General features: G+C 43.9%; 1 protein-coding gene across 2 annotated transcripts in view; it reads right to left on the bottom strand.

Annotated features, from left to right (window-relative positions):
* Positions 1–26981, bottom strand: part of capn8.1 (calpain 8 gene 1) — a 54724-nt gene that overhangs the window by 22352 nt on the left and 5391 nt on the right. The window contains exons 3-23 of one of the 2 annotated variants that reach the window (XM_031901756.1): positions 23879–23997; positions 23427–23560; positions 22695–22863; positions 21675–21758; positions 21493–21578; positions 21249–21323; positions 20981–21141; positions 20189–20364; positions 20019–20030; positions 19564–19775; positions 19221–19257; positions 18697–18762; positions 18353–18410; positions 17727–17791; positions 17066–17134; positions 16657–16735; positions 16067–16183; positions 14935–14993; positions 14539–14556; positions 6217–6367; positions 2333–2601 (exon numbers count right to left, since the gene is read on the bottom strand). In XM_031901756.1, the coding sequence (XP_031757616.1) occupies positions 2333–2601; positions 6217–6367; positions 14539–14556; positions 14935–14993; positions 16067–16183; positions 16657–16735; positions 17066–17134; positions 17727–17791; positions 18353–18410; positions 18697–18762; positions 19221–19257; positions 19564–19775; positions 20019–20030; positions 20189–20364; positions 20981–21141; positions 21249–21323; positions 21493–21578; positions 21675–21758; positions 22695–22863; positions 23427–23560; positions 23879–23997 (2216 nt within the window). 2 annotated transcript variants of the gene reach the window in all.

Genomic DNA, 26981 nt, shown 5'->3' with positions numbered 1-26981 from the left:
AGCCCCAGTCCCTTCCCAGAGGCTATTATCCCCCCACTGCTACTATAGGCACCATCTCTCCCTACTATACCTGTTATCCCACAGCCCCAGTCCCTTCCCAGAGGCTATTATCCCCCCACTGCTACTATAGGCACCATCTCTCCCTACTATACCTGCTATCCCACAGCCCCAGTCCCTTCCCAGAGGCTATTATCCCCCCACTGCTACTATAGGCACCATCTCTCCCTACTATACCTGCTATCCCACAGCCCCAGTCCCTTCCCAGAGGCTATTATCCCCCCACTGCTACTATAGGCACCATCTCTCCCTACTATACCTGCTATCCCACAGCCCCAGTCCCTTCCCAGAGGCTATTATCCCCCCACTGCTACTATAGGCACCATCTCTCCCTACTATACCTGCTATCCCACAGCCCCAGTCCCTTCCCAGAGGCTATTATCACCCCCCTGCTACTATAGGCACCATCTCTCCCTACTATACCTGCTATCCCACAGCCCCAGTCCCTTCCCAGAGGCTATTATCCCCCCACTGCTACTATAGGCACCATCTCTCCCTACTATACCTGCTATCCCACAGCCCCAGTCCCTTCCCAGAGGCTATTATCCCCCCACTGCTACTATAGGCACCATCTCTCCCTACTATACCTGCTATCCCACAGCCCCAGTCCCTTCCCAGAGGCTATTATCCCCCCACTGCTACTATAGGCACCATCTCTCCCTACTATACCTGCTATCCCACAGCCCCAGTCCCTTCCCAGAGGCTATTATCCCCCCACTGCTACTATAGGCACCATCTCTCCCTACTATACCTGCTATCCCACAGCCCCAGTCCCTTCCCAGAGGCTATTATCCCCCCACTGCTACTATAGGCACCATCTCTCCCTACTATACCTGCTATCCCACAGCCCCAGTCCCTTCCCAGAGGCTATTATCCCCCCACTGCTACTATAGGCACCATCTCTCCCTACTATACCTGCTATCCCACAGCCCCAGTCCCTTCCCAGAGGCTATTATCCCCCCACTGCTACTATAGGCACCATCTCTCCCTACTATACCTGCTATCCCACAGCCCCAGTCCCTTCCCAGAGGCTATTATCCCCCTACTGCTACTATAGGCACCATCTCTCCCTACTATACCTGCTATCCCACAGCCCCAGTCCCTTCCCAGAGGCTATTATCCCCCCACTGCTACTATAGGCACCATCTCTCCCTACTATACCTGCTATCCCACAGCCCCAGTCCCTTCCCAGAGGCTATTATCCCCCCACTGCTACTATAGGCACCATCTCTCCCTACTATACCTGCTATCCCACAGCCTCAGTCCCTTCCCAGAGGCTATTATCCCACTGCTACTATAGGCACCATCTCTCCCTACTATACCTGCTATCCCACAGCCCCAGTCCCTTCCCAGAGGCTATTATCCCCCCACTGCTACTATAGGCACCATCTCTCCCTACTATACCTGCTATCCCACAGCCTCAGTCCCTTCCCAGAGGCTATTATCCCACTGCTACTATAGGCACCATCTCTCCCTACTATACCTGCTATCCCACAGCCCCAGTCCCTTCCCAGAGGCTATTATCCCCCCACTGCTACTATAGGCACCATCTCTCCCTACTATACCTGCTATCCCACAGCCCCAGTCCCTTCCCAGAGGCTATTATCCCCCCACTGCTACTATAGGCACCATCTCTCCCTACTATACCTGCTATCCCACAGCCCCAGTCCCTTCCCAGAGGCTATTATCCCCCCACTGCTACTATAGGCACCATCTCTCCCTACTATACCTGCTATCCCACAGCCCCAGTCCCTTCCCAGAGGCTATTACCCCCCACTGCTACTATAGGCACCATCTCTCCCTACTATACCTGCTATCCCACAGCCCCAGTCCCTTCCCAGAGGCTATTATCCCCCCACTGCTACTATAGGCACCATCTCTCCCTACTATACCTGCTATCCCACAGCCACAGTCCCTTCCCAGAGGCTATTATCCCCCCACTGCTACTATAGGCACCATCTCTCCCTACTATACCTGCTATCCCACAGCCCCAGTCCCTTCCCAGAGGCTATTATCCCCCCACTGCTACTATAGGCACCATCTCTCCCTACTATACCTGCTATCCCACAGCCACAGTCCCTTCCCAGAGGCTATTATCCCCCCACTGCTACTATAGGCACCATCTCTCCCTACTATACCTGCTATCCCACAGCCCCAGTCCCTTCCCAGAGGCTATTATCCCCCCACTGCTACTATAGGCACCATCTCTCCCTACTATACCTGCTGTCCCACAACCACAGACCCCTGGTTAGAGTTTGATGCCATATTTTCTTACCTTGGGTCTCTTCCATACAATTCCATTGGTTTTGGATGAGCCGGGTCCCAGTTCATTGTAACCCAGGGAAGATGGGCATGCTGGGAATTCCTCATCACTGAAGAGAGTCCCAGATGCCAAACACTGTGCCCTCAGCTTATCAAAGTCTTGATTCAAATACTTCACTGGGTTCCTCTTCGTTCGCCCCACATTGGCCGCAGACCGCTCCTTGGCTATCAGGGCAGCACTTCTCGACATGGTGTCCCTTTTGGTGCCCCAGACGGTGCAGAATTAGATTTGATGAACAGTCGTGGGTTCGGGGTTTAAATAAAGACGCACAGAGAGGCGGGGAGATCCGAGGGGAGGCGACACCCTAACTGTCACATAATCACTCAGAGCCGTATTTGTACAACAGACAATAAACTGTACAAGGGAGGTCTAACCAGTTCCCTGTTAGAGAGTCACACGTGTAAGTGCTGCAGGTACAATGTTATTATTCTTTGTATATAAGGAACATATCCTGCACTGCTCTATAGAGATGATACACTAGTCCCAGCCCTAGCGGAGCTTACAATCTAAATTCCCTTTTACTTTCCCTATGGGCAGTTTTATCAGGAGCCAATTAACCTGTATGTTTTTGGATTGTGGGAAGAAACCAGCGCAGACATTGGAGAAACATATAAACTCCTTACACTCTGCCCGGAATGGATCCTACGACCCCAGCGCCATGTTTATTTATACATTTTATTACATTCCCCATAATAATAGCAGGCTCTGGGCTCAGCAGCTCTGTTAGTAATGGGGTACCTGAGTATGGAGGTGCCGCTACACATACCCACCTCTCATACAGTGTAGGAAGTGTAACACCATTGAATTTCATGTCAGGGGATTGGCCCTTGGCACCAGGTTCACCGTCTCCATAGCAGGTTCTACAAGTTGCTCCAACAGCCGGGGCCCGGGGCCAACGCAGCAAAGTAACAATAATTAGTGAATTGCCCTATTTGTTGCACTCGCTCATTAGTTGAAGATCACATGGCTGAAGATCAAAGTGTAAAGTGCAAATCAGCAGCTGACCAGCCCTGCCGCATTCCTTCCCAGGATCTCTAACCAACAGGACCCACCACAATAAGCCAACAGCAGTTATATATGAAAGGTGCAAACATTTGTATACATTCAACGCTACAGTTAGGAGCAATGCGGCAATAGGCTCAATGTGTGCTCCAGAACCGCCAATCAGATTTCTGGTTCATACTGAAGACCAATAAAGGCCAACTGCTGATTGGTTGTTGTTGATTGGTACGGAACACTTTGCACTGTTTATAGACAATGGCAGCAGGTAGTTTCTAGCCCCGGAATTTTCTCATTTTGGAATGGTACAAATGGCAAGAAACTTCAATAAAAATTATTGTTATATGTCATGTGCTTTCTGGTGAATGGGGCGTATTAGTGATGTGTGGGTCAAGTGGGGTCAGACTGGGGGGGTCCCCATAGGAACCCCACACCCCCCATGGTGCCCCCCCTGCATTGGATTTCTTACTATTGAGTGCTATTCTGATACCTACTGGGAGCTGCCATCTTGCTCCCTTCCCATTGTTCTGCTGATCGGCTGCTGGGGGTGAGGGGAGGGGGGGATATCACTCCAACTTGCAGCGCAGCAGTAAAGTGTGACTGAGTCTGAACTTTCAGAAGGAGCCGGCGCTACACATTAGAACTGCTTTCAGCTAACCTATTGTTTCTCCTACTCCCATGTAACTGGAGGAGTCCCAAGCCGGACTTGGATTTCTTACTATTGAGTGCTATTCTGATACCTACTGGGAGCTGCTATCTTGCTCCCTTCCCATTGTTCTGCTGATCGGCTGCTGGGGGTGAGGGGGGGGTATCACTCCAACTTGCAGCGCAGCAGTAAAGTGTCACTGAAGTTTATCAGAGCACAGGTCACACGGCCCCATGGGAAAAACAGATTTTTGAAGTTTTGAAGAAAACATGTTTTCCCATGTCAGTATTCCTTTAATATTGTTTTATTATATGGTGTGTTGAACTACACATTTAGGGTCTTATTGCCGTTTTATATAAAATGTATTAAACTCTTTGTTTTTGGTTGTTTCTTTCTGTTTTATGTGCTTTCACTATATCTTTTCTGAGTGCCAATCAAGCCCAATCAAATGGGTTTTTGCAAGAGGAAGCTGCAAACAATATGTCTTGTATCTATCGAAGATCTACAGCGCTGAGTATATTACACCCTGTATCTCCAGGGTTGAATACAGTGACTGGTATGGGGGCTGGTAGAGCAATGCTCTCAGCAAGGGGCACTTTCTTGCAATATATAGTACTGTTTCCCCCAATTAGGGTAGGGGCTCTATTAGATCAGACCTACGGTGGGGGAAGCAATTTTTCTATGATAGGTGCCCTATAATCGCTTTTTGGGTGGGCAAAATCAGCTTCCACTCACATTAATGGCAGAAGCGAGTGAATCCGTGGAAGCGCAAGTAACTACCTATATAGCAGACCCCACAGAGGGGGGGGGGGGAGGTAGAGGTGCAGCATGGGAGGCCTGGGGGGGGCAAGTGGAGGAGGAACTATTCGTGCCAGACCCCTTAGGGCCCCCACACACCCCCAGGGCCCCCGCCGTATAGTCACAATATTCCCAGGGATCTCTTAGCCTTCCCAGTACATTGGTATTCTATAGAATATTCTCCATGGTTTGTAGGCCTGAGGGCAGGTACCTCTCCATGTCTCCTCTGTCTCGTAATGAGACCACTCACTTCCGTAGCTGGGGGCTGGAAAACAGCTTTTTTGTTTATTGCGCAATAAATCTTTCCTGGGGAGTTTCCTGGCCTTTCATCCTGAATCCCCCATTGCCTTGTTTGTGTAACCGCTCTCTCTGCATCTTATGGCAACAGCGTCCCTTTGCTCATCCGGTACTTCTGGTTCTGCCCATCTGACCGAAAGGTGCGGTTTGTATCAATAAACCTGTATTGATAAAATGGACTTTATGAACTATATAATATCAACATTTAGTGAATTCAGTCATTTTCGTCTTATTCCTTTAGAGCTAAAAAGGTGAAGGAAGTGTAATAGTTTAAATCATTTTGATTTAGAACATTTTCAGTTCTTCTTTACTACCTTTCTATAGAAATATATCATCAATATATCGATGGGGCACCCCCCCTCCCATAGCTAAGTATTGGGATGTACCGGCCCGGTACCTGTGGGTAAAACCGCAGGTTTGGACCTCAGCACATCATTTGTGGGTTGGGGGTGGGATCGGGTTGAGCTCTTCCATCTGCTCTCACCTTATACTGCCGGCTTCCGAAATTGATAGGCGCGTACCTGCCCCTTTTGTGACATCATTGGTGGGGCGGGGCATGGTCTATAAATTGAGGGGAGAAGCCCCTCGGTAGGGTTAGGTCAGGAGCGGGCGCGTAAGGGTGGGGTATGGGTTGAGTTTTTCTTGACCCACACATCACTAATGTTCAATATATAGAAAGTAGCCCATTGATTTGTATCATATTGGGATGGATATGGCACAACTGGGGGGGAAATGTGTCCCTATGGCAGTCCCACAAAATTGTAGGAAAAAAATATTTGCTTATTATAGAGTAACATGAGCTGTTTTTATTGCACACGCAAGGGGCGTGGCCAGACATTTTGGTGCTGTAATACCGGTGCCGGTGCCAGCTGGTGATTTCAATACCGGTGCCGGTGCCAGCTGGTGATTTCAATGCCAGTGCCGGTGCCAGCTGGTGATTTCAATACCGGTGCCGGTGCCAGCTGGTGATTTCAATACCGGTGCCGGTGCCAGCTGGTGATTTCAATGCCGGTGCCAGCTGGTGATTTCAATACCGGTGCCGGTGCCAGCTGGTGATTTCAATGCCGCTGCCGGTGCCAGCTGGTGATTTCAATACCAGTGCCGGTGCCAGCTGGTGATTTCAATGCCGGTGCCGGCGCCAGCTCTAGTGGCAGCTTGCGCTGCTTTGTGTCCCCTTCACTGCGAGTCCCAGCACTGAGCATGCCCAGTTGATACAAGTTCAGGATTGGCTGAAAATCTGCATATTCCTGTGGGGAAATCACAACAGAGAGGACACAAAGTGGGGCGATGAATTACATTTGTGCATTTTAGTCCTTTGTTCCCATCCTTCTTGTAAGAGTTTTAGATATTTTGTTTTATTTAACATGTATGTAAAACATATAGTATTTTATTTTTTTCTTTACAAATAACTTTATAACATAATTTTGGCATCTGCTTCTCTGCAGAGAAAACGTAGGTAGAGAGATCATTCAGTTTGTAAGATTATTAATATAACTAAAGTTCTACAGTATAGGGTGGCAAAGAGATCACTGAACAATAAGTGTAAAAATGATTTTATATTAATTGGAAACAAATATTTACATAAACATAAATCATAAAGCAGATAAAATGGATAAACAATAGACTACAATAACACAAAAGGGTAATACAAAACAATATACGACAAATATACACAATACTTACTTAACTAAATACACTCAAATGAAACACAGGGACCCAACCACCTAAATAATAATAATCCCACACCACACCATATAAACACACTCTATGAAACCTCTACTCTAGAAGATTATACAGCCTAAGTATCCCTCTCCTTAGGTTTGATCTAAGTGTCTGGTCCGTGATGTCAGGATTCCCTCTGATCTGGTAAGGTGGTCACTTCTCTCCTGGCCCTGAGTCTCCATCTATGCCCTACTGAAGCCAACCTATATACAGGAGAGAGGGGTGGATTCTAGAACTTTCTAGAAGTCTCTCCTGATTGGTCTGTTTGAATGATGCTAGCACATACCAGTCAGTTACAGGAAGTTACCCGTCCTCCATTTTGGATAGTCAAATTGTCATGTAGTCAACATCTGTCCTTCCTGAACTAACTGATTATGCATATCACCAGGGTCCTTCACCCTTTGATAATGTTAATTAGAGTTTAGGTGTGACCAAACCTTTCCCAGAGCAGTACCTTTGTTTTATAAATTAGGAAACTCCTATTGTTTGGACCAGACAACCAGATGCTAACTTAATTAGGCTGTTTCCTCTACTAAAGAAAGGTTTTATTATTGATTAATAAAATATAGGAGCCCAGAATATATATCTATATTTTACCAGAATCTTACAAGTTGGAGATTCAGAGTGAAAGGCCACGAAACTCCATAGGAAAGAACTAATACAAAGAAAAAATCCAAAGTGGGCAGAAGAAAAGCAAGAGATTCACCACTTCAACCCAATGGCCAAGGAAGTCTGTGCTGTAATTAGGAACTGATGGGACATCTAGTGGTGAAGGGGAGAATTACAACACGTCCTTCCATTTGTCAAAAATAGTAGTGTATATCGGAGATATAAGAGAATAGTACTGTATATAGGAGATATGGGAGAATAGTACTGTATATCGGAGATATAGGAGAATAGTACTGTATATTGGAGATATAGGAGAATAGTACTGTATATTGGAGATATGGGAGAATAGTACTGTATATTGGAGATATGGGAGAATAGTACTGTATATTGGAGATATGGGAGAATAGTACTGTATATTGGAGATATGGGAGAATAGTACTGTATATTGGAGATATGGGAGAATAGTACTGTATATTGGAGATATGGGAGAATAGTACTGTATATTGGAGATATGGGAGAATAGTACTGTATATTGGAGATATGGGAGAATAGTACTGTATATTGGAGATATGGGAGAATAGTACTGTATATTGGAGATATGGGAGAATAGTACTGTATATTGGAGATATGGGAGAATAGTACTGTATATTGGAGATATGGGAGAATAGTACTGTATATTGGAGATATGGGAGAATAGTACTGTATATTGGAGATATGGGAGAATAGTACTGTATATAGGAGATATAGGAGAATAGTACTGTATATTGGAGATATGGGAGAATAGTACTGTATATTGGAGATATGGGAGAATAGTACTGTATATTGGAGATATAGGAGAATAGTACTGTATATTGGAGATATAGGAGAATAGTACTGTATATTGGAGATATGGGAGAATAGTACTGTATATTGGAGATATAGGAGAATAGTACTGTATATTGGAGATATAGGAGAATAGTACTGTATATTGGAGATATGGGAGAATAGTACTGTATATTGGAGATAAAGGAGAATAGTACTGTATATCGGAGATATAAGAGAATAGTACTGTATACAGGAGATATAGGAGAATAGTAGTGTATATTGGAGATATGGGAGAATAGTACTGTATATTGGAGATATAGGAGAATAGTACTGTATATTGGAGATAAAGGAGAATAGTACTGTATATCGGAGATATAAGAGAATAGTACTGTATACAGGAGATATAGGAGAATAGTAGTGTATATTGGAGATATGGGAGAATAGTACTGTATATTGGAGATAAAGGAGAATAGTACTGTATATCGGAGATATAAGAGAATAGTACTGTATACAGGAGATATAGGAGAATAGTAGTGTATATTGGAGATATGGGAGAATAGTACTGTATATTGGAGATATAGGAGAATAGTACTGTATATAGGAGATATAGGAGAATAGTACTGTATATTGGAGATATGGGAGAATAGTACTGTATATTGGAGATATAGGAGAATAGTACTGTATATTGGAGATATAGGAGAATAGTACTGTATATTGGAGATATGGGAGAATAGTACTGTATATAGGAGATATAGGAGAATAGTACTGTATATTGGAGATATAGGAGAATAGTACTGTATATAGGAGATATAGGAGAATAGTACTGTATACAGGAGATATAGGAGAATAGTAGTGTATATTGGAGATATAGGAGAATAGTACTGTATATTGGAGATATAGGAGAATAGTACTGTATATAGGAGATATAGGAGAATAGTACTGTATATTGGAGATATAGGAGAATAGTACTGTATACAGGAGATATAGGAGAATAGTACTGTATATTGGAGATATAGGAGAATAGTACTGTATACAGGAGATATAGGAGAATAGTAGTGTATATTGGAGATATGGGAGAATAGTACTGTATATTGGAGATATAGGAGAATAGTAGTGTATATTGGAGATATGGGAGAATAGTAGTGTATATTGGAGATATGGGAGAATAGTACTGTATATTGGAGATATAGGAGAATAGTACTGTATATTGGAGATATGGGAGAATAGTACTGTATATTGGAGATATAGGAGAATAGTAGTGTATATTGGAGATATGGGAGAATAGTACTGTATATTGGAGATATAGGAGAATAGTACTGTATACAGGAGATATAGGAGAATAGTACTGTATATTGGAGATATAGGAGAATAGTAGTGTATATTGGAGATATGGGAGAATAGTACTGTATATTGGAGATATGGGAGAATAGTACTGTATATTGGAGATATAGGAGAATAGTACTGTATATAGGAGATATAGGAGAATAGTACTGTATATTGGAGATATAGGAGAATAGTACTGTATACAGGAGATATAGGAGAATAGTAGTGTATATTGGAGATATGGGAGAATAGTACTGTATATTGGAGATATAGGAGAATAGTAGTGTATATTGGAGATATGGGAGAATAGTACTGTATATTGGAGATATGGGAGAATAGTACTGTATATTGGAGATATAGGAGAATAGTACTGTATATTGGAGATATGGGAGAATAGTACTGTATATTGGAGATATAGGAGAATAGTAGTGTATATTGGAGATATGGGAGAATAGTACTGTATATTGGAGATATAGGAGAATAGTACTGTATATTGGAGATATGGGAGAATAGTACTGTATATTGGAGATATGGGAGAATAGTAGTGTATATTGGAGATATGGGAGAATAGTACTGTATATTGGAGATATAGGAGAATAGTACTGTATATTGGAGATATAGGAGAATAGTACTGTATACAGGAGATATAGGAGAATAGTACTGTATATTGGAGATATAGGAGAATAGTAGTGTATATTGGAGATATGGGAGAATAGTACTGTATATTGGAGATATGGGAGAATAGTAGTGTATATTGGAGATATGGGAGAATAGTACTGTATATTGGAGATATGGGAGAATAGTACTGTATATTGGAGATATAGGAGAATAGTACTGTATATTGGAGATATGGGAGAATAGTACTGTATATTGGAGATATAGGAGAATAGTAGTGTATATTGGAGATATGGGAGAATAGTACTGTATATTGGAGATATGGGAGAATAGTACTGTATATTGGAGATATAGGAGAATAGTACTGTATATTGGAGATATAGGAGAATAGTACTGTATATTGGAGATATAGGAGAATAGTACTGTATATTGGAGATATAGGAGAATAGTAGTGTATATTGGAGATATGGGAGAATAGTACTGTATATTGGAGATATGGGAGAATAGTACTGTATATTGGAGATATAGGAGAATAGTACTGTATATTGGAGATATGGGAGAATAGTACTGTATATTGGAGATATAGGAGAATAGTACTGTATATTGGAGATATAGGAGAATAGTACTGTATATTGGAGATATGGGAGAATAGTACTGTATATTGGAGATATAGGAGAATAGTACTGTATATAGGAGATATAGGAGAATAGTACTGTATATTGGAGATATAGGAGAATAGTACTGTATATAGGAGATATAGGAGAATAGTAGTGTATATTGGAGATATGGGAGAATAGTACTGTATATTGGAGATATAGGAGAATAGTAGTGTATATTGGAGATATGGGAGAATAGTACTGTATATTGGAGATATGGGAGAATAGTACTGTATATTGGAGATATAGGAGAATAGTACTGTATATTGGAGATATGGGAGAATAGTACTGTATATTGGAGATATAGGAGAATAGTACTGTATATAGGAGATATAGGAGAATAGTACTGTATATTGGAGATATAGGAGAATAGTAGTGTATATTGGAGATATGGGAGAATAGTACTGTATATTGGAGATATAGGAGAATAGTACTGTATATAGGAGATATAGGAGAATAGTAGTGTATATTGGAGATATGGGAGAATAGTACTGTATATTGGAGATATAGGAGAATAGTAGTGTATATTGGAGATATGGGAGAATAGTACTGTATATTGGAGATATGGGAGAATAGTACTGTATATTGGAGATATAGGAGAATAGTACTGTATATTGGAGATATAGGAGAATAGTACTGTATATTGGAGATATAGGAGAATAGTACTGTATATAGGAGATATAGGAGAATAGTACTGTATATTGGAGATCTAGGAGAATAGTAGTGTATATTGGAGATATGGGAGAATAGTACTGTATATTGGAGATATAGGAGAATAGTACTGTATATAGGAGATATAGGAGAATAGTAGTGTATATTGGAGATATGGGAGAATAGTACTGTATATTGGAGATATGGGAGAATAGTACTGTATATTGGAGATATAGGAGAATAGTACTGTATATTGGAGATATGGGAGAATAGTACTGTATATTGGAGATATAGGAGAATAGTACTGTATATTGGAGATATAGGAGAATAGTACTGTATATTGGAGATATGGGAGAATAGTACTGTATATTGGAGATATAGGAGAATAGTACTGTATATAGGAGATATAGGAGAATAGTACTGTATACAGGAGATATAGGAGAATAGTAGTGTATATTGGAGATATAGGAGAATAGTACTGTATACAGGAGATATAGGAGAATAGTACTGTATATAGGAGATATAGGAGAATAGTACTGTATATTGGAGATATAGGAGAATAGTACTGTATACAGGAGATATAGGAGAATAGTACTGTATATAGGAGATATAGGAGAATAGTACTGTATATTGGAGATATAGGAGAATAGTACTGTATATAGGAGATATAGGAGAATAGTACTGTATATAGGAGATATAGGAGAATAGTACTGTATATTGGAGATATAGGAGAATAGTACTGTATACAGGAGATATAGGAGAATAGTACTGTATATCGGAGATATAACAGAATAGTACTGTATACAGGAGATATAGGAGAATAGTACTGTATATCGGAGATATAAGAGAATAGTACTGTATACAGGAGATATAGGAGAATAGTACTGTATATCGGAGATATAAGAGAATAGTACTGTATACAGGAGATATAGGAGAATAGTACTGTATATAGGAGATATAGGAGAATAGTAGTGTATATTGGAGATATGGGAGAATAGTACTGTATATAGGAGATATAGGAGAATAGTACTGTATATTGGAGATATAGGAGAATAGTACTGTATATCGGAGATATAAGAGAATAGTACTGTATACAGGAGATATAGGAGAATAGTACTGTATACAGGAGATATAGGAGAATAGTAGTGTATATTGGAGATATGGGAGAATAGTACTGTATATAGGAGATATAGGAGAATAGTACTGTATATTGGAGATATAGGAGAATAGTACTGTATATCGGAGATATAAGAGAATAGTACTGTATACAGGAGATATAGGAGAATAGTACTGTATATAGGAGATATAGGAGAATAGTACTGTATATAGGAGATATAGGAGAATAGTACTGTATATTGGAGATATAGGAGAATAGTAGTGTATATTGGAGATATAGGAGAATAGTACTGTATATAGAAGATCAAGTCATTTCTAGACATTTTAATAATTTGGTAGCTAAAGATATGAAAGGAAAGAGTTGGGACCCAGGAAGGTTTCCCCCCCGTGCGATGTTAGACTGTAAGCACTGTGTGTCTGGCGTCAGTTTCCAGCTGAAGTTGCAGGATAGGGAATAGCTCAGGGCCATCAATAGTTACAGGCCATGTGGGACTGGGATGCCAGGGGCCCACCAGAAAACCTTGGACAATGGGGCCACTCTCTAAACTATTATTCCTCCTTTGCTCATTTAATCTCTTTATTATCCTGGTCTCTTTGTTCTCATACAGGAATAGGCAATGACCATGAAGCAGGCCACCAGTTCATCCCAATGGACCAGTCCAACTGTTTATAGGCCTTCTATATGGGCTTGGTACTGTGAGCCGTGACACCGCCCATTGTGTATGTGTCCATCACACTAATCGCCCCCTGCTGGTGCCCCCCTGCCATTGCAGGCTCAGCATCCTCAGTAGTTACACCCGCTGTCAAGCCCTTTCTCTCAAAGGGAAAAAGTCAGTCGGGGATCCGTTTTATTCACTTTCTATTGCAGGTCACTAGAGCTTGATTTAAGTATGTGCTGTGCACCCATAGGTGCTCCACCCTGAAGCTATAGTGCACTAGTAACAAGTGTGCAAGTAATAGCCCCCCACACCCCCCACATGTGTCATCACTTACATAGGGGTTTCAGCTTACCCCCAAATGGGATAAATGTGGCCCCCAAAAAATTGTTAGGGCTCACGGAATGCTCAAAAGCTCCTCTGACCCCTTTAGAGGCACCAATATATAGTATAGGGAATAACTGGCCTGCTATATATTGCCCATATCCCCTGCTCTGATTGGCCACAGTGTCAGCCGGTCCCATAGAGAGAATGTTTCCCTTGCCCCGAGGCTTCTAGTCTAGAACAAGGTCAGTAACCCCATCATGGCTGCCGGGGCGAGAAAGTGCTTATAATAACATCAGACAAAGAGAATCATTTGTTTATATTTATTAAACCATAAAATCTCTATTCAAAATTCACAAATAAGTAAAAATCCCTGTCTCTGTAATAAGATTTCAAAAATAATCAATGTTTTTAGCACATTAAATAACGTTACTCCCATAGGGGGGCGATGCTTCCATAAACCCTCATCCTTTGGCTAAACATTAATGGTCTAAAGTTTGCTGCTTGTCTAGTAACCCATAGCAACCAACCACCAGGTAGCATTTACCAGTGGCATAACTACTGGGGGGCAGTGGGTGTGAGGGCCCTAGGGCCCCAAAACATTGGTCAATTGACCATTTAAACCAAGATATGTTAGAATTGCTTATGAATTAAGGCTTTACTGGGACCCCCACCCTCCCGTGCCCCTGTAGTTACACCTGCCTGTATAGAAAGCGAGCCTATTGGTCACACTGTTCCCAGAATTCCCCCCTTATTAGACCAGTGCATATAAATGCCACTATCCGCGCTTCCAATAAAATAATCTTCTCTATTCTATATTCTCTATAAATATTCCCTCATTTACACGTCTGTGCAACCGTTTCACATCAACATTTCTATATAAAAACTGCGAGTGGCGACAGGTTGGTGCGGCGGCGCCGGCACAGTGTTCCAGGTTCAGACCAAGGTTGCGCAGAGCCACTGGGGAGACAAAATGGAGAAAAGAGTTTAAGGCACAATCAGTGATGTTCCTAGACCACGCTGGGCCCCCCTGCAAAAAAATGTTTGGAGTGGCCCAGTGTGTACCACAAGCACTACCCGCCCCTCCCATTCCACATCCAGCTACCCCTTATATACCCCCCACCCTTCACGTCCCAACTCCCCACCCCCCTCACATCCCCCCTCCTCACCCAGTAGGAGAGTAGTGGGGAGGGGGATTAGCTAAAGCTATAGAGCAAACAGACCCAGGGTCCGGAGATGCAATTTTTTGCTCAAATGTTAACATAAACCGTAGGGTTCGGCTTCTGGATTGAATGCATGACTAGTTAGTATATACACACACAGGTTAGCCCAGGTTACCTCTTGTAAACTCAGCTCAACGACCCCTTTCTTACTCTTGTCCAACATCTGGAACATTTCTGCAGAGAACAAAAACACCCCATTCAGCCTTAAGTACAGGGTAGTAATGTACAGTATGCAGTGCCGGCCCACAATGTAATTGCTCAGTAACAAACATGAACTTTAGTGACACCCCCATTCTACTGACCTTTAGTGACACCCCCCATACTACTGAGCTCTAGTGGCACCCCCATTCTACTGACTTTTAGTGGCACCCCCCATACAACTGAGCTCTAGTGGCACCCCCATTCTACTGACCTTTAGTGGCACCCCCCATACAACTGAGCTCTAGTGGCACCCCCATTCTACTGACCTTTAGTGGCACCCCCCATACAACTGAGCTCTAGTGGCACCCCCATTCTACTGACCTTTAGTGGCACCCCCCATACAACTGAGCTCTAGTGGCACCCCCATTCTACTGACTTTTAGTGGCACCCTCAATCTACTGAATTATAATGGCACCCCCATTCTACTGACCATTAGTGACACCCCCATTCCAATGAACTCTAGGGGCACCCTCCATTCTACTGAATTATAATGGCACCCCCCATTCTACTGAATTCTAGTGGCACCCCCCATTCTATTGAATTCTATTGGCACCCCCAATTCTACTGAATTCTATTGGCATCCCCAATTCTACTGAGCTCTACTGGGACCCCCCATTCTACTGAACTCTAGTTGGACCCCCCCATTCTACTGAACTCTAGTGGCACCTACCAACTCTAGTGGCACCCCCAACTCTACTCAACTAGTGGCACCCCCCATTCTACTGAACTCTAGTGGCACCCCCCATTCTACTGAACTCTAGTGGCACCCCCATTCTACTGAACTCTAGTGGCACCCCCCATTCTACTGAACTCTAGTGGCACCCCCCATTCTACTGAACTCTAGTGGCACCCCCCATTCTACTGAACTCTTGTGGCACCCCCCATTCTACTGAACTCTAGTGGCACCCCCCATTCTACTCAACTCTAGTGGAACCCCCCATTCTACTCAACTCTAGTGGAACCCCCTTATTCTACTGAATTCTAGAAGACTTTAGTAAACTTTAGTCTTTCCACCATGAGAAAAGCATTTAATAAGAGCCACTTACTGAACAGGGTCTCCAGGCGCATCATACAGGCAATAAAGCTATCGAAGTTAATCGTCAGCTCATCAGACGCGTATCGCAGCACAATGGACTGCTGGATCTTATTATTCAGAGTAAAACCTAATAAAATAGATGGGAATTTGTCTTTTTTACTAAGGGAATTCTGTTTCTGACCCATGAGTTTGTGGTACAATCTGAATACAAATGTGGCACAATGTGCAGAATAAAGTGCATTTGGGTACAATGGAGCCCAGTACAAGTACGAGGCTGCTCAGATCCTTAGCCCCCGAGCACAATATACCTTGCACTTCTGAATGACTTACAAACTATAGAACATTCGGGGGAGACCCACGTGCCTATATTTTGCATGTTGCCCCATTATCCAACATCAACCAACCTCAAATGCTATATCCATAACCAGCACTAAACAATCTGTCAGCTCCGCAGGGAATAAATACATCGGTTGTACACACAGGAAAGAGACAATAGGGGTTATTTACACAGACTGGAAGTGCAAGAGCACTAAGGGTTTCATAAGTGCGCCCCCTAGTGTTCATCCAAAGAGGCTCTGACTGTGCTCCTGTAGGACTCACCTGCTTCTTGTAAAGCTGCTCTCAGCTCGTGGGCGTCCATGGTCCCAGAACGGTCAGAGTCTGCCTTTAAATAGATTGCCTGGTAGGGAAAATAAAGAATACACATACATTATTATCTCTGCATTATCTAAAGCTAAAATAACAATAGTGCCTACAGGCAAGGTGCATTATTGGTAACGGGGGGTTTGATGAGGCAGAATATTATCTGAAATGTCTAGTGCTGCTAAATCCCTGCAGCAAGGGAGAATATAATGTTGGCTCCCCCTACCTTACTGACATGGAATTGCTAGCCTAGGACAGTGCAAGGGAGCCATGCTGAGCCCTGGGCTGCCATTACATTACATTGCAAATAGGGGGCGCTGATAGCCTTTGGAATGAAACTGGGAGTGGGGGCATTTAACCTAATTACCAAGTATTTCTGTATCTTCAGCCACAGAATACGGAACTCCAGAAGGCTCAGCGTTGCTGTTCCATCCATCTTGTGCGAGTCAAGGGCGGTTTCGTTCTTTGGTAGATTATTGTATCATCTATTTATAATAAAAGTTCTACAGGTCCAAAAACTTTCACAATGGTACGTCGGGTCATTTACAATTGCCAGGGCAGGGTGCATAAAGCAAAAAACAGGGGAATCTGCCATGTTTTTCACCCTTTGCCTGCCAATGGCATCCACGGACCTGCGCTTCCACCCATGAATACAGAGCAGGCAGCGCTATATTTATCAGGGAGGCACAGGTCCTGGGTGCAAATACCTGTATCTGTGGGTGCTCACTCTGGGGCAGGGTGTAAAGTGAGAAAATATAGAGGTGTGGATCTGTTTTTGGCACTCTGACCCACAGTTTGACATGACCCCCACTGTCTATTGATTACAGACAATAGTACTGAACAATTGCTTCACTCTGACGAGTGGCTGTACTGTATTTCACAACCTTCTGGATAATGGGTTTCCAGATAATAGATCCCATTCCTGTATATTCCACCTTAACTTTTTGCCAGAATATAGTAAATATTGTCCCCAGATGCCCTCAAGCTGCCTGGAGAACACGAACGTCCCATCGTTCTTTAAAGGATACGTCTTGTAAGCTGATCATCTCTCTGCAAGTGTTGACAGTAAATCCATTGGATCTCAAGTCCGGCCCTGGGCAATAAATCAAAACTTGTTGTCAGTAAATGAGCAGAGATACAGGAACCAACTTTCAGCCATGGAACGTCCCTACGCACTTTGAGCACCGTCGTTTGAAGTAGCCCAAAATCACAGAACCATTTATTCTTTTAGATTCATATAGGGTGACATTTGGACCATTTATTTGCTGTCCTTGACATTTCTGGAATAATAACTGAATTACTGAGACGGCATGGGATGGTTATGGGAGGTTTCCCAGAGGGGGGGGGGGGGGGGCGTTTAGCATGTAATATGCTTCTACCCAGGGGCGGGCCAAGCCGACCGGGCGCCCTAGGCAACCCGGTCGGTCAACTCCGCCCACCTCCCCGCCCACCCGAATGGCGCATGCGCGCCAAAGCACAGGAGGCAGTGCAGGGGGGGGGGGGGCGATTAGATCGGTCATTGGCAATGACAAAGTAGCACTAGGGGTAGGCAGGAGAGGCTCCTGCCTGGCGCCCCTCAATCGTTGTGCCCTAGGCAGCTGCCTCTTCTGCCTACCCCTAGTTCCGGCCCTGCTTCTACCTTTGTGAAACTTACTCTTTGAAATGAGTTTATTGAGAATGGTTTGAAGTTCTTTCGCATCAATTTCTTCTTTCTGCAAGAGAAATGATGATGATGATGATGATGAAACGCAGATCAATGAGATGAACACCCCCCTCCCCTCAATAACAGCAAAATATACTGCTAGTGAAGCCTTTCTCTGCCCTCACACCCCAACTCTTTAACATCACTTCTATAATAGCCACTATCCATTTGTGCTTAGCCTTGGGAAGATACCTTCATATTCCACGGTGTTAGGGGAGGCTACAGCAGCTCCCACCCAAATGTCTGAAGACAAATATACAGAAATATACAGGGAAGGCATTATCTTATGTACTCACATCCCCTGCAAGCTTGTCAAAGATATTCTTGAATTCATCAGTGACGTCCTTGTTAGAGATCTTGGGCTGAAGGGAAAGAACGGAGCAGAATTAAAGAAGAATCAAGATCAAAGGTGGCCACAAAGTATCCTGAGATGGTCATTCTAGCACAATTATTGTTTGCACATAAAACAGTACAATCTTATATAACCTTATATATTCTCCACATATCTGTTGAGTTATTTCTTCCCAATACTGAAGGTTTTTCCCAATAAAAGCAGAGCTAGCTAGTGAGCAGCCCCTATAAGGAGAATAAATGGATTTGTACTTCTGAGTGTACCACCCATAGAGTAGGGACCTGGGGGTAGATGTGTTCCCACCTCGGTTCCGCTTGGAGGGCCTGTACTGGGGGTTGGACTCCAAGTTAAACTCAATCCACACATTGATTATTGCTTATTTATTCACCTCAATTGTGTTGCACAAAAACTACATAAAAACCCTCCCACCAACTTTGCCCCAGCTAATCCTGCAGTGAGGAGACTCACCTCATAGGGTTTCGCTATCACCACGTCACCAACTTCTCTGGAAAGAACAAAAATAAAGAAGAAATGGTTGGAATTCTAATAAAATTATGATGTTATATTGTGCCAACTTCAAAATAAGCTTAGAAAGTATAAAGTTACATCATCCAGTTCTCTCCAGGAGGGCGGGGTTACTATGCCCAGCCCTTACGTGGCATATTCCACTGTTACTGTGGGGGGGGGGGGGATTGTGAATGCTAAAGGAATACAGTTCCATATCCCAAATCTATTCATTATATAATTCTTGAATGTAATTGACTTTCAGATGTAAATCCTTTTTTTTGGACCACTCATTTCTGATACCTACAGGGATTTGGCCTCCTTTTCTGAGAAGACACGAAGACAGAAGTCGCCATTTTTAAAAGGCTCAAAGGTGGACGGCACAATCAGATAATCCCCGACTGGAAGGTGGAAGCGGTTGGACACCTCCCGTACGTTTATATAGGTGTCGGAACGGGCGGCCGTTGGAGTCTTTTGGAAGAAGTCCCTGCCGAGGTGGTCATCTGTGTGGTTCTGAAGCTATACAGGGAGCAACACAAGCATTTGAAGAGAACAGAGAGTAGAAACACTTATACAAAAATACACTTTAGATCATGGGTAGGGAATGTATTGGAAATCCTTGGTTTGCCCCAGGTATGTGTAAGTCTGATGCTGTAGGGGTAAACCATTTTATCTGAAGTGTCAACTTTTAATGACGCTGAATGGTATGTTCCTCCCATGTAAATGGCATATTCCTCCCATGTGACACTAAGATGGCGGTACCTGATTAGGGATCTGAAAAACAGAAAAAGAACAACAACTAAGTCAATGAAGAAAAAGCCAAACCCAACAACAGCCAAAGAACCACAAGAAGCAGATTCTGAGTGGATAATGTTGCACCTACCCTACATGTATATATACAGAAGAACTATTGAGGATGAACTAATACTAACCTTAAAGAGTGAATAGCCAATGCTCAGCAAGTCTTCTCCCATCTTCTTCTTTCTTCTACGGTTCTTCTGCATCAATCCCACAATAACGGTGCAGCACGGCTCCTGGTTCGACCCCTGATGTTCATGATCGGGGTCATCCAGTTTAATGCGAAACTGCGGGTTGGTCCAAAATGTTGCTGCGTGTGTGGGAGAACAGAGAGTCTTTCATGGTAAGAGGCTACAGTTGGGTAACAAGGACCTCTGGCTCATCCACAGCTCAGCCATGTCCCCAGGGTTCTGGTCTGGCTTCAGCTACATATGTATATGTTCTATAACCAATTTTCCCCACTGGGTCAGTAACCAACTCACAACTTCATTCGCTGGCTATCTCACAATCATCCAACCTATCTGCTTAGGCCTTCAAGTCACTAGGAAACCTGCCTCCCATGGGCTTTGGTTTTTCCTGGACAAATGTGGGAAAGTTATGATGAACTAGGGGCAGCTCCTTCTCCTCGGCCATGGAAATGTTTGCCCTGGGTAGGAGCTACTCCATTGAACACTGAGGTCGTTCATTTCCTTTATTTTGGTAGCTACTTCTATATCCAACATTGAGGAACGTTCATACTTAAATAAGTGCCCTGCTGCCTCTCTTGCACCACTGTTTCATCAGCAGCACCCAAATGTCGGCCATGCCTCAGTCATGTATGAAATTTTAGCACATCTAAAATGGGGGCATTCTGGCTGGAACCAATGACTTTCTGAGAGGGTTGCTAGTATTTACCCAATCCGACTAACTGCTATGTATGACAATACCTGGATAGTTTTGGCAGCCGCCGGCAGTAGACCCCCGTGCCCAGCTCCCATTGTACAGGGTTATGTTCCATTTATGCTGCTCGGTGTTGGTGAGTGTGTCGGGGGACAGGTTACAGATCTCCAGGCGGGAATACTCTCGGAGAAAGTCTGAAAACGCCATCCTGCGCACAAACATAGAGAATTGAGACGTCACAATGGCTTTGGGAAGCCAAAGAAAATAACCACAGGGAGGATCCCTACACTACAGGAGATTATTGTTCCTACTTACCAAAATTCTCCATCGTCAGACTGTTTATCCAGAGCCGCTTTCACTTTTGGATCGATATAATTCCACTCTGGAGCCCTGTAAATAAAGTAGAGGAATTGAAGCCGCTGATGTGATTTCTATGAAGAGAAACACTCTCCTGGCTAATTGATGGGACGAGGGGATCAAAAGCCCCTGTCAATTCTATTTGTCTTCTCTAAGAGACACCATGATGGAACCTCCATCCAGGCCTCTGTGTCAGACTCACGTATCACTCCAAGGTCCGGTCCATTCTACTTCTCCCCAGGGATTTCTCACTCGGATCAGCTTCTCCTGGCGACCTCGATATAACACCTGTGAGCCAATAACATAATAATTCAGCATTCTGACCAATAAGAACCAGCCGTCTGCTTTCTTGTTGAGAGGACAATGATGCCCTTTTGCGTTTACCTCCTCGGCGCCAGTTACTGAATACGCGTGCCCCTTAACCAGCTTTCGGCTTGTGATGGCTTCAGTGTCATAGGCATTCGTAATCTGCATGATAAACAGGATAAAGTAGGGTTAAGGGTGAAGACACACGGAGCTACTAGTAGCAGCTACTTGTCATGACTACTAAAACCGACAATGCTGATCATTTACTGATAATTGTCTATGTGTTTTAGCAGAGGCAATTCTCAGTATTGTCTATGGCAAAGTATTTTCTGGAGTTTAGTAGCTGTGATAAAGTAGCTGCTACTAGTAGCCCAGTGTGTCTTCACCCTAAGAAAAGCAGAAAAGTGCATGGAAGGAGGAGAGCAATGAGTTATGGTTGCATTTGGGATGTGCTGGAAACTGTGCAATGCGACGTGATGCACTTTTCTTCTTAAACGGGTGGTTCACGTTTAATGTAACTTAATATGTTATAGAATGGCCAGTTCTAAGCAGCTTTTTGATTGGTCTTCATTATTTATTTCTTATAGTTTTTGCCTTCTTCTTTTAACTCTTTGTAGTTTTCAAATGGGGGTCACTGACCCCGGCAGCCAAAAAACTATTGCTCTGTGAGGAAACAATTGTATTGTTATTGTTACTTTTCATACCTTATTTTTCTATTACCTGGTAGCTAAGGCAATTTGGACCCTACAACTAGGTAACTGTTGAAACTCCAAACTGCAGAGCTTCTTAACAAAAATGAAAATAACTAAATTAAAAAAAACTACAAATCATGAAAAAATCAAGACCAATTGCAAATGGTCTCAGAATATTACTCTCTACGTCATACTAAAGGTTATGTCGCAGGTGAACAACCCCTTTACTTGACATGCCAGGGTCCATTTTGAATCCCAGTTCAGACCTGGTGACAAATTAGGGCTTGAACCTCCAAAGCTTGGAAGCCTCTGCCCCAGAAGCCCCCTTGGCAGCCTCGGCCATGTGAAATCATCACCTCACAATAACATGTATGAGGCCTACTGACCCTAGTTAGGGGCAACTCACGTCAATAGAGCAGCCAAGCAGTGATTCAGCCCTAAGGGCTTTCTGGATGATCTGGAATAAATCAGACGGAGCCTTCCTCAGTTCATACACCTCGGCGATACCTCCGGTAAAGTCTTCAAATCCTTCTATGGTGGAACCGCCAGACAGAGCCTCGTAGGAGCCATTCAACCTGTGCGTCACCACGGGAACAAGTAAATATCCAAAAAACATGCATAGAAACATGGCAATGGCTTTAAGTCTGTTCTTTAGCGTAGGCCATAAATTATAATGAATAAACACAATATATGTTGCTTCTTTAACACGTGCTCAGCTCATTTCTGCCCCCTTTAGTCACTTCCTGTTTAGTCACTTCCTGTTCCCTATTCAGCATGCATGCAGGTTTAACCAATTACAATTCTGTATGATTAACAGGGGGTGGGCTATGATGTGGTGATTCGTGATTGACCAATCGCCTAGTCAATTTTGGACAGTCCTGCCCAGTTTTTTTAAACTGGGAAAACCGGGCAGACAGTTTTGACAGGGACAGTCGATATGAGACAGTATGAGATGACAGTAGTGACATCTAAACAGAAGGACTTAGTGGTAGGAACAGATATCTACCACTGGATTGGTTAAAGCTGTATGCATACTTAATAGAGATTGGTCAGAGAGTAAAGGGAGTAGGCAGAATATAATATATATCCCTTTCTTTATCTGGTACCTTGGGTTCCAGTTGGGTCTGGTGGTACTTACTTTGCGTAGGCCTTCTCTAGCAGAGCGCTCCAGAACTCGTCCCCTTCAGCCGAGTGTACAAACACCAGGTTCCCATTCTTCGTAGGCAGCCGGTCATCCACCACCACATCCACCCACTCTCCGTACTGCCAGAACTGGGGGGCGAGGGACAGAGAATATGGTTTTAGACCCCAGTACCGATGGAAGCCAACTCCCTGGGGTGCCCCTGGGGTAGCGGGGGGTGAGGGTGGGGTCTGAGTATGGGTCTGCCCGGGCATGAACTGGCTTGATTTTTTATATTCAGATGTTGGAAAATGAACATGTGGCCCTTGTGATGCCAAAGAGCCAAACCCATTAACCCTTTCTGTCCCACCCTTAAACCAGCCCTGTATTCTCCTATAGTACCTGTGACATGTGGAATGGTCCCACCCCTACTCCTAGTGGCCCTTTACGGACCAAGATCATCCCATTACCCGGAAGTGGAAGATCCCAGCGTAGTCCTTCTGGAAACTTTGATTCTCTGGAACCACCTGGGCTACAAGATCCGCGTCCAGTGTAAGAGAAGCGATGGCCGCCAGGAGCCAGCAATCCCCTGCACATAAAATAAAATCATGAAAATGACTGAAGTTTTATGGTGTTGGGGGCAGTTATCTGTGTGTATGGGGGATATAGAGGGACAAACAACTTACAAAGACATCTTGTTGCTGGGTGATGGGGTCTATTATTGGAACCCTGGCACCCTAACAACCAGTACCCACAGGCCCAAACAGTCCCCCACCAGCCCAATAAATAATAACTGCCTACTATGGCACCTTACAGCAGCCCCTCTGGCATTTGCCAGAACTCTCAGATTGCCAGTTCAGGCCTGGACTTGAGTGACCACCTTAAGGGTAATGGGGTGTCCACAACTACATCCCCCCACTAACTGCCCCATTTGCACCACCTCATAGTCTGACCCTTGCATTCATAATTATAAGTACATTTGGTTAACAAATGATGCATTGTGGGTAGTAGATGTTGCTATATTGCAATGCCTTCATCTGCCTGCAGGTGTCACTATAGTGCTAAGAACAACCAATACTGCAGCGCTCACCTGATGCCTGCGGTTTGCTCACCTGTCACTGTCACTGAATTTGCAAAGGAATAATGCAGAGAGTAATACCTAATGCATGTAATGATTTATGTGTCAGGTAACCAGTCTTATCTAGTTGTGGCCAGTGTTGGGGAAAGGGGAAGGAGCTGCCATGTTGCTGAGTCACAGGCCTGTGACATAAAGCAGGAGCTGAGAGGTGTGCGGCACCGTCAGTGTCTCGCCCCAGGGGACAAATGGCACACACAATGCTGATCAATAATGATAATAAAAGCATATTTATTTTTTAACTTGGCGTTGGTCATTTTGTAAATCGAAAGCGTGCCAACATCTGGTTTTGGCATCAGCAAAGTTGTTTTAAACAAGCTGCAGAGTTTGGCTTAGGACATTTGCCCATGCTAGGCCTGGATTACAATGGAATAGGGCAGCCAATGCCGGGCATTTTGCCTTGGGAATAGATGCAATGACAAATCTGTGTGCATGAAATCACAGTTATTATTCTATTATCAGCTGGAATATTTATGGTGCTGTTTGCCCTGCCGGCTGCTCCTCCCAATCCCCTTATCTCTATGATAGAGGCACACAATACCCTCAATCTCTGCCCAAAGTTACACCTTAATTCAACAACAACGACTCCACCAATCTGAGGGTTTGGCTTGTGATTAGAGCACTTCCCATCTCCCTAATTCCTTTCCACCTTCCATCGGGAGGGAATATTTCAAAGTCTAAGCAAACAATCCATCTGTGAATGAGCAGTCTAATAAACTAGACCCCCAGTGTGTTGTGGGCTCGGAATCTGACCCCTGCAGCGTGCTAACCAGTCAGTAACAGGACAGTTGTCATGTGATAAACTGCTTGGATAACAGTGGGTTAAATTATTGTGTTAGCCCAATGCTCCTTGGAGAGATTAATCGCCAATTTATAGGGTAGAATGGAAAAAATCAGAATAAAGTGATTTCCACCTCTCCTGCCCTGGAACTCCGGGCAGTGAGGCAGGCCAGTGACATCACAGGGGCAGGCAGTGTCATTGCAGGGGGCAACTAATCTCTCCGTGGGGCATTAGCCTTAGTTTGGGTGAAGCAGACGGGCAAGTACAGGAACTTCTGGTACATTTATTATAACATGGCAGGTAAGACTGGCTCCATACTGGCTCTCAGCATAAACAGGAAGTAGGAAACAGGAACAGGATAATGAATCACAAAACAAATGGCAACACAGTAGGAATGCCCTTAACCAAAATGTCCGCACAAGCAGAGGTTACTACATGTCTGTGTGATGGGGATTGCAAGGAAGGACAATAATATAACCATGGTGAAATCACATTATTCTGACCTTTTCCATTGTGCCCTATAAATTGGCAACTGAAAGCACTGATTTGTGCCATTGTATGGATCATAGGGAGGGACCAGGGAGCAATGGATAAGAGGGAATAAAGAGCAATGGGTATGAGGGAAACCATGGACAATAGCGGAGAATGTTACCCGGGAACAGGTCATTGGCCACTCTGGTCTGGTGAGAGCGGTTTTGGTGACAGACTGGGGGATCACAGTGACAGCTGTGTAGGGACCCATAGGGTTAAGCTCCCTATGGCTTTATCCCCTATCTCTTCACACCTCTATTGTTATTGGGTAATAGCCCCTGTACTTGAGTTACAGTTCTAACACTATTCCTTATAGGTTTAGTCAGGTTGACCACTCCCCCTGCAGACTGATATAGTGTCTAGCAAGGAGGAGTGGCTTCCTCTTTTGGCTGCCTGTCTGCTTCCTAAGCACAGCTGCCTCTGAGCCTGGGTGCAGCAACAGGCCCCAGTAATCCATCTTAATCCAAGGAAGTCGGGGACAGGGCCCTCTGAGCCTGGGTGCAGCAACAGGCCCCAGTAATCCATCTTAATCCAAGGAAGTCGGGGACAGGGCCCCATGAATGAGGACAAGTAAGCCACAGCAGAGTATTTCATAGCACTCTCTAGGAGAAGTGAGTATAGCCAGCTTTATCTAGAAAGGGCAGCCATTAGCCCCACCAAAGGAGATACTAAGGGTTTAGCCTACCCCAGGCTCTGTATGCCTTGCTGTAGGGACCACAGTTAAGACAAAGGATTCAGGCTAGTATTTACCCCTGAACCACCGATGGCTGGAGGGATCCGTTCCAGTAAAGGGCATCCATCTTGGGCTCTCAGCTAATACCTCTGCATATCTCCATTGTGGGTTATACTGTCCCTAAAGGTCACAACTGCTACTAATCACTGTGACATTCTATTTCAACTGCTTGTGAGTATAACAACCCTGCATAACATCTGTGTCTTGGACAATAAATCCGTATTATAGTTCACCATAAGAATCCTCTGGCGTCCATTTATACTATTTGCACCACACAACCTCAGTACGTTGTAGTTCAACTACACCCTCAGCTCCATAGCAAATCTCCCGCTTAGCGGAGGCCCATGCCTAAGTATTAAGGGTCGCATGTAACACATGCTCTACACTACGCTA

The sequence above is a fragment of the Xenopus tropicalis genome, chromosome 5 (genome assembly GCF_000004195.4).
Source record: "Xenopus tropicalis strain Nigerian chromosome 5, UCB_Xtro_10.0, whole genome shotgun sequence".
Lineage (NCBI taxonomy): Eukaryota > Metazoa > Chordata > Amphibia > Anura > Pipidae > Xenopus > Xenopus tropicalis.
The sequence above is the reverse complement of the archived record's forward strand: the minus strand, read 5'-3'. Positions and strand labels throughout refer to the sequence as shown.